This window comes from Musca vetustissima, unplaced genomic scaffold (genome assembly GCF_032173495.1).
Source record: "Musca vetustissima isolate MV318-11 ecotype Yass unplaced genomic scaffold, APGP_CSIRO_Mvet_v1 utg13888, whole genome shotgun sequence".
NCBI lineage: Eukaryota > Metazoa > Arthropoda > Insecta > Diptera > Muscidae > Musca > Musca vetustissima.
In genome coordinates this window covers 23379-32934 of record NW_026884820.1, presented here as the reverse complement: position 1 = coordinate 32934, position 9556 = coordinate 23379, and the positions used below count along the sequence as shown (strand labels likewise).

The 9556-nt window shown below is 33.7% G+C and overlaps 1 protein-coding gene across 1 annotated transcript; it reads right to left on the bottom strand.

The window, feature by feature from the left end:
• Nucleotides 1–4400: 4400 nt before the first annotated feature.
• On the bottom strand, nucleotides 4401–7514 carry LOC133331841 (uncharacterized). The gene is made up of 2 exons (XM_061540224.1): nucleotides 7446–7514; nucleotides 4401–4765 (listed from the first exon to the last, which is right to left on the bottom strand). Exons 1-2 carry the CDS (start codon nucleotides 7500–7502, stop codon nucleotides 4403–4405), a joined length of 420 nt encoding a protein of 139 aa, XP_061396208.1. The 5' UTR covers nucleotides 7503–7514; the 3' UTR covers nucleotides 4401–4402.
• Nucleotides 7515–9556: the final 2042 nt, after the last annotated feature.

Genomic DNA, 9556 nt, shown 5'->3' with positions numbered 1-9556 from the left:
TAGAGATCGCAATATTTTGAGAGAGAGAGAGAGCTTTGAAATTTTACACTGGCATTACTATTACTCCTTGCAAATAGGGTATATCGGTTCACGTTTTGGTATAGCCCCCGTATAACGGTACCCCCAATATTCGGTATTATGTGTTTTTTTTTTTAAATGTTTTCAAACAAATTGGTTTTAAATCTTCCTACCAATAATGATTAATATTAGTACACTTTTTAGGTAGCCCCCATATACCAGTACAGAATCAGCTGCAATTTTGAATTCACTGTTTATCAGATCAGCCTACGTAAAATTACCAACATTTGCTTATGTTTCGGGTTATTTCGGTATTTTCATTGCTTTTGGCTCAATTTTGTAGTACATCTTTCTACTAAAAATTATGAATATTGGTCCACTTTTGGCAAGCTTGAGCACGTGTTTCAACCTATTTGGGAGCAATTTACTATTTTGGACACTCTTTGGCCCATGTTTCCGAGTAGCCCCATTATGGGTATGTTGGGCAGTTGTTTTACCGAATTTGCTCTAATTTAATTCTTAATGGATATCATGGGATGTAAAATCTACTTACTAAACGCTAATCTACTTACATATAACGCTACATCCCAAATTTCGGTATTTTGGAGAACTTGGACGGGTGTTTCAACCAAATGAGCTGTAATTTGATATTTTGTATTATCAATAAGTAAAAATCTTCCTACCAAAAATTATCAATATTGGCCCAAGTTTCTGGGTAGCCCCCATATAATGGTATACTCATTATTTGGTATTTTGGGGATTATGTTGTTCAATCGAATTCGCTTTAATTATACCCTCAGCCTTATGACTAATGAGTGTATATACACTTTGATACAATGAAAATATGCCTCATCGAAGATTGGTTTTAGACCCCATGTTTCCTTAGACCAAATCCGTTTCAGAAAATTTGGAGTCGATTTACGCAAGTCCGTCCGTCTGTCTGTCTGGCTGGTGCGCACGATAACTCTCGAAGGGATTAATCGATTTTAACCAAACTTTGTACATCGTAATATTTCTTCCATACTTAGTTTAAGTTCGAAGATGGGGAATATCGGTCCACTCCTTCTGGTACCTAACCCACAAAATGATCAAAATTATGCTAAAAATTAATTTTATAATAACACCCAATCGGACTATTCGATTTTAACCCTTTGTGGCCCAATGTTGCCCACAGCCAGCAAAATGTTTTAGAGCTTATATTAAATATGCAGTTAGTAGGTATATATTATATGGATTTCAAATGTAAAGACCTGATTATGAACGACACATATCAAAAGAAAAATAAAAAAAATAAAAATTTTGGTAAAGTTATGAGCTTTTCTATATAGAGAATACAGTCCAAATGATTTAAATCGATTAGTATTTAAGTTGTAAGAATTCTACCATCAGAATTATTTTTAATTCTTGTAAAAACGAATATAGAGAATAATTTAAAATGATTTCCCTTTCGATTTTGCAAAGGGTTAACGAAATTTTGTACATCCTATTATCTTCACCAAGCCTAGGTAAGGTAGAAAGATAGGACCCATTGGACCAGACCTTCTGGTACCTCCCCCACAAAGGGCCCAAATTTTAAATATTTATAAATCCAATATCAGGCGAATGGAATGTCCGATATGAACCAAACTTTGCACAATCCATTATCTTTACGGAGTCTAGATTAAATCCAAAGATGGGACCCATTGGTCCGCTCCTTCTGGTAACTCCCCCACGAATAGTTAAAATTTTTAATATTTGTAAATTCGATATCAGGCGATTGGAATGTCACATTTCAACTAAACCTTGCACAACCTATTATCTTTACCAACCCTATATCAATTCCGAAGATTGGATCCAGTAGTTTATAAAATTTTATCAACATTAAATCCGAAAGCTCTTTGATAAAAACATATTTTTTATTTCCGAAGACCTCCGCAAACCATAGTGATATATATCTGTCGACAACACCGACTGACGCGTTTTTACATGTTTTTAGTATCAGTTTTAGCTCCCATAGAAGGGTACCATCCCTTTAATTAATGAATGGTTAAAACGACGCCATCTATTATTAAGCAGATTAACAAGACTACACATTCTGATTTGTGGTTTATGTCAGCACTATTCAGCAGCATTAACCCTCAACGACCCAACAAGATGAAATGAAACAACTTGTTTTCATTTTTTACAATGAGTATAGATGACGCTACTTAAAAAAAGATGTTCACAATGAATGTTTTCATATAAATATATATGAGTACTGTCGTCGTTAATTATCTATACTAATAAAAGAGTAAGAGTTATTGACTGACTAACTGAGATTTTGGAAACGAGAACGCAACGAAAATTACTAAAAAGTACTAAATGTGGTACCAGTATATTTTGCGTGCACCAATAGAGCTAGAATCATGAAATTTGGAATATGATTGGGGTACGTAGGAAGTTTTGGAGATTTCTACTAATGTGTACTATATTTGGTACAATTAGGAATTAGGTGAACCAGTAGAGCTGGAATCCTGATCCTGAAATTTTGTGTAGTGTTGGATTGGGTACTAAATTTGATACAATGTGGATTTAGGTAAACAGACAGAGCTGAAATCCTTATATTTGGAATTAATATTACTTTTGGAATGTAGAATTGTGATATGTATACATTCCTTTTCATTGCAAAACTTCGATCATTAAGCTCAACTCGAAAGAGAAAAAACTGATTTAAACTTATTCGGTTAGTATTATGTGAGTACTCGAATTTGTGATCGGAATTATCGGTTAATATTTATGGAGTAAAAATCTTAATTTATCTCTGATTTCTAATCGTTCTATACTTAGTCTACAATTTTAGATCAAGAACAAGAATGATGTGTCAACTTTTTACATCTTTTCAGAGTTAGACATATATCCTTCCGATCCTATGAAATGGGCCACGTTTGTTCGATTGGCTCAAAATATAGCTCACATTATGTTTCGTACGACTTAATGGAAATATCGTACGGAAGACATTACGTCTGTCCAATTGGTACGAAATTTTGCATGTGCTATGCACATCAGACTGAAATGATGTGTGCTGATTTTTGTTCAAATCGGCTCAGATTTATATTCATCTCCATATATTTTACGTAAAAACCCCATGTATGTACGATTGACAAAAACAAATTCTGAATTAAATCTAGAATACCGTTAGTCCAATTTTCTTGTATTTGACTCAAATTTATTTCACAACTCAAATTGTGAATTATATACCAAATACCCTATGTCTTTCCGAATGGTATGAAATTTTGCATATAGTTTCGAATAAAGTATAGGATGGAGGGTGTCAAGTCTTTATTAAATCGATTTATATAGCAACCGCAATAAAAGTTAAAACAATTCTTATAGCACTTGCATATACAAAACTGGTGAAAGGCATATAGTCGGTATCGTATACCCTTCACCATAATAATATACCCTCCACCATAATATGGAGGGTAAAGTATATATTCTTGATCAGGGTAAAATTCTGAGACGATCTAGACATGAACGTCCATCTGTTGTAATCACGCCATCTTCTAACGGAATTGTAATAGGGCGCTAACATTTTCTAGATCGACTCAGGTAGTCGAGATATGACGATCGGTATACTTAAACTACAAACTCTTTGGGTTGCATAAATCTATAATCCTCTGACAACATAGTTGTGTAGGGTAACGGTTTAATAATTAGGGTGAAGGAAAATATTGTAATACAAACTTTGTCCTGTAAATTGCAGTATTTTGTGGATTTTATACACATTCTCCACCCAAAAATGCGTTTTTAGATTTTATGAAAAATTATCATTACAAACTGCTGAAATTTGTTTTGTTGTGCATTATGATTAACAAAAATCGATTGGTAGAATTGTCTATATGTGTCCAGATTTTGATATGTACCCTATATTTCCATTTCACGTAACTATCAGTATACCTATGTTGGAGGGTATCCAAAGTTCGGTCTGGCCGAACTTAACGCCTTTTTCGCTTGTTTATATTTGGTACCAATGCAACAATTCAATGTTTGCCAATGCTATTCATCATTCCTTCACATTGCTCCCCTATTTTCGATTAAGTAAAACTCTTTTGCGATTATTTACACTTAAAACGTACAATTTATTTTACATACATATTTAAAGTTAAAGGACACTACAATTAATAAACAATTACAACAAAAATAAAATGTGTTTGGAGAAATGTTTTTAGCATTCCTATTTTTTTTTTTTTCATTTTTCCTTCTCATTTGTTGTGCTTTTGATGGACACTTGATGTGGTTGTGTGTTGAGGATTCTGAAATCAGTCTCACTATTTCTAAATGTTAGAAATATTTTCGAGTTTTTTTTTTTTAATTTGTAGTTGTTGTTGTTGGTGTTACTATTTTGTGACTACAAAATTTCAACACCTTAGGCACGGACATCCTTATAGTGTTTTTCGTTATCATCTTGATCCAATTTAATGGAGTATTTGCCGATCAAAGAACCATCAACATCAGCTTGGCCGTTGGGATTGAATTGAGGACCATCACCGATATCTTCGGTTTCTTCCTTGACTACACGGTAACCATTTTCATCGGCTTCGTAGTGAACGGTACGTCTGACGAAACCATCACTGTAGGAGTACATACCGCTGACCTTGGTGCCTTCACGGGTTTCTTCACGGGCAATGGTACCGTCATTGATTTGATCATCGACATGGGCGTTGAAAGAGTACTGGGCGGATTCGTTTTGGATGCGTTCCAACTCAGCCTTGTCTTCATCGTCTTGTTCCTGTGGGTAGATAATGCATACATTAGTAAGGGGTAACATGAAAGAATTTTCTACATAAGTAAAGGGTAACTAAAATGAGTAGTTTTTCAAACGGTTATACGACAAGTAAGCGTTTTTTTTTTAACAAGTTGAAGAAGAAGACGCTTCAGAGGCATTTTGTAACTGTTTGATTGATTGTCATTTTGTTTACTTCTCTACCTCGATGGCAGTTAGCGATGGGTAAACATTAATTATGATGGACAATAAGTGGACGTAGTTGGGCGTATTACTTGTCTATGTCGATGCTGCGCATGTTGTTGACCTTCAAGAACTTGTAAATTTATTCCGTAATAATAAACAGATTAAATTTTATTTACTTATTAACGCTTTGTTTAAAACGTTTGCAATTTCATCTTCATATGTTTCGCCCATTAAAGGTAACGTAATCCGATCTATTGTGATTGGCATCAATCACACTTTTCAAGTGTTGTTGTTGGCGTTGCTACTGTTATTTATTTTGTTTCGACAAAAAAAAGAATTAACTTGAATGTCCAATAAAATTCCAATGAATGGGTGTTTGAGTCTTTAACAGTAACCACAACAATTTGTTTTTGCTTTTTTTGTTTGTGGAACATGTCTGGTATTTCACCACATGTCTTCAGCGAATAATACTATGTTGCGCATGCTCATCGATCATCAGGCATGTATGTCAGTCAAGTTTATTTGCTAAGAATTTTTAATACGATTTGACTGTGTGTTTTTTTTCAAAGAATTAAGTTAATGGGAATTTTTGTCAACACGAAGTGTGGCAATCTAGGTAAATGGGGATTTTTTGTGGTTAAGTAGAAGTGAGGGTGGGGCTATTTTTAACATTTTATTAATTAATTTTGTACAGAAAATTCTTAAAGATATCATTTCTCATTCACATGAAACTCTTATTCCGCTTAGCAACTGATTTCGTTGGCGGAAAGCGACTGGTTTTGTTCGGGTCTTTTGACATTTATCTGTGGGCCAATAAAAATCCATGTTTTATTTCTTAATAGTGTTTGCAATGCATTCTTTTTAGATTTTGAATTAGTTTGATAATTTTAATTAAATTTGAAGTGAATGGAAAACTTCTAAGATGATAAATTTAATTAAATTTGAAATAAATGAAAAACTTCTAAGATTTGAAACTGGATTTTCGCATTATCGGAAATTATGGTATTTACAATGGCGAAACCAGTCTGGTTTCGATTTTGATGAAGGAAATACTACCGTTGATAAAGAAATACTACCGGTCTGCAGACAAATAGTGCTGAAAACGCATTATCGGAAATTATGGTATTTATTTGCATGAAAAAAATGGCGCCCAATCATAATTTTATATTACGTATTACCAAACATTGTTGTTGACTAAAGAAATTCGAAGGGTTTTGGGAAAGTAAATTCGAATTTTGCATTTTCATAAATGGTAATTGGGCGCCCTGGTTTCAAAATGGCGCCCAATTCTGATTCTAATTTCTGAACTCTACAATTTGAATTCAGATTCAGATAATACTGCATATATTGTCAAACTTTGTCCACGTGCAATTGGGGAAAGTGGCGCCCAATCGAAACCTCCTACTATTAAGAGTTGTACAGAACATATTAGAGGGAATTGATCCTTCTGGGATTCTGTTATCTCAGGATGAATATTTGCATACTGTTAATATTGCCAGCAATCGATATGAACTGCATTAGCTTCAGGGGAAAGTGGCGCCCAATCGAAATTTCACACTACTAGAAACTGACGCCCTTCTTTATTCATTATTCTTTGTTGGAAACTGGCGCCCAATATATACATTTCATCCCACCAAAATAATGGCGCTCAATCGGAGGACCAACAAGTACAAATTGTGGCTGTAAAAATTGTGACTTAACCGAACTTTTAGAAGGTGTTCCAGCTATAGACGATTAAAATTAAAGCATAAATATATTCAGAAGGATAAATATATTAGCTCATCTACTAAATATGAATGACGAATGTGGAAAGTTTTTGAGAACCTATGAAGTAGAGGTCTATTATAATATAAAGCTTGCTTTGGGATGCATGCTGATTCGTCGTCAAATTCCATTCATGACATATGGTGCAATCTCTATTTTCCCATTTTCAAAGCAATTAAAAATTAGCTGACCTCTTTTAAAAAAAATGGAATGGAAAACAAAAAACTTTCAAAAATAACTTAATATTCAAATAAAACTAAACATTTCATTAAAATTATTCAAAATAACTTCATTAACTGCACCCACAATCTATTTAGTTTTATTTGATTTTTATGTGTTAAATATTTGCTCTACTTAGGGTACAACTGCGCAATGAGCCCTAATGGTCAATGATCACAAGCAATTGAATCAAATTATCGAACCACTCTCCGTTTGGCCTTCGCACAATAATTAGCAGCTGTATTACACTTTGAATCGATTTGAAATTTCAAATTAACTGATTTGTCTTCTTCTTATTTTTTTATTGGCCACTTTTATGATGACACTTCACACATTTAAATTTTGTACATTTGGAAATTTCATTTAATATTCCCAATGCAAACACAATTTCCCAATTTTGGAAAAAAGGGAACACTTGTCTTTCTCTTTTTTTATTGTTTATTGTTTTTTTTTTTAGTTGTATGCCTTTTACGGGAATACAATTTTTGTTTTCTTTTTTAAATAAATTTTCACTCACAATTGGCAAAGCAATGGCGGCAACCAAAAGGCAAGCAATCAACACGAGTTTGAACATTTTTGTTGTAGTTTTGTTTATTGTGATTTTGGGGAGTAGTGATGTTCACGTTTCAAGTGTACTGTTGACTATGTTTGGCAAAGTGCAAATATTCTTCTTTTATACGCACTTCAAAACGCCACTGGGCCAATGCGCATGCGCACAATATGCTGTCGCTGCCAACAACTCTGCCTCTGCTGTTGGCGGTGATGACGTTGGCTTAAATCTTAGCTTAGCCTGCTTACCCATGAATCAGTTAATATTTACCGGCTTCATATTTTTCAGCTGAGGGGAATGGCATTCCACATTCCACGCCAGCAGCGACGCAGACGTACGAAAGTAAACACACAAAATATTCCAGTGCTTTTCGAATGTGGACGTAGAGTGTGTTCGAATGTGTGTGAGTTTTGAGTTTTTGCATTCAAGAGCGCCCGAAATGTCAATGGTTTAACCCATCTTCTTCTGTGCATGGTGTGTGCGACTTGTAGTTGGTCAGTCAGTTTGTCTATCTGTCACTGCGTCTTTTTTTTTACTTTAAATCATCTGCGTTCATTCACAACATACACATATGGTCTGTCACAGTGTTTCCCCCCATGCCATAGTTTGTTTTTGTCTTCATGCTTATTTTGTGCATTAAAGAATTCAATTTTGAAAAAAGGTGTTTAAAAAATAGATTCGATTTGCATATTGACCGTGCTTTGACCTACAGATGACCAAATATGTTTATTACAATGTTATTATAAAATTGTGAGCGGTTCTTTTTTTTAATATCTACATATTAATATGGATTTTATTATATCGAATGCTATTTGTTTAATGTCAATCAAACTATTTGTTTTTTGTTTATATTTTGGAATAATTAGATCATTAATTTGAATACGTATACGAAATTTTCAAGAAATCTTGGTGTTCATAGATTCTCAGAATAAAACCAGCCATATGATATCTCATGATAATTTCTATCGGAAAAAATAAATAAAACTATTTCTCTTATAGCAGATAAAAATATTAAGATAAATTACTTGTAGGAAATTCGTATATTAACTAAGGTTTATTTTATGTGACGAGTAAAAGGGTTCATACTCCTTCTCCAAAAGGTAAATAAAATTTGCCTGCAAAAATATTTAATTAGTAAGCCGTCAAGTTCTGCCAGACCAAAAATTTAAACCCCCACCATGAGGTGCACATTCAAACTATCCCATACATGTAACCAATGTAAAGTCATGGGCCTTCATTGTAAATTGCTCAGAACTTTTTTATATACTTGTGGGTATTGGGTCTTCAAAATACAGTAGAGTAGGGATATAGTGAACTAGTAGGGACCAAGCAAATTAGTTCCTTATAGAAGTAGTTCGAAGAAGTTCCAAAGGCAAAACATAGCCTTCACAGAAGAAGTATATATTCAGTTAGATAAGGGAAATTTTTTGCCCCTTTTGTCAATTCTTAAGGTGTTTCTTGTTTTCTTTGATGAACACGACAGTACAACAGACATTTTTTGCACAGGTTGCCAGCGTTAGAGTAAAAGTAACTTTTGTGAGGATTGTCATCATCAAGTTCGTTATAATTAAAATTAAATTGTATGAAAACTGAATGGTGAGTCCGAATAAATGTTCGCTATATCCGTAGCTCATTATAAGAGTTAAGATTTGTATGAAAAATATGTCTTAAAACTTTGGAACCAGGAAAAGTGTTCGCTATGGACGAAGTTTGTTATAACCGTACTGAACATTAAATTGGGTGAGAAATAGTAATACAATATGTTTTTCACACAACAAGAATCCGTAATAATAGCCACTTTGGATGAAAACACTTAAAAATACAGTAAATTGGTCATTCGGTTGAAAAATGCGGCTAAAACTTCAAAATACATACTATAGACGGTATAGAGTATATATTTGTTTGAATATGTTGTTTATCCACTAGGGGCTATGTCAAAACATGGATCCAAAACCAGTGAGCGAAGAAGTATAGTCAGACGGGCCTGGCCATATGATACCCTATACAACTTCCACTGAGCTCTAAATTTCTGCAAATCTATATTTAAAGCCTGTATAATATTTTGCGATATTTGCACT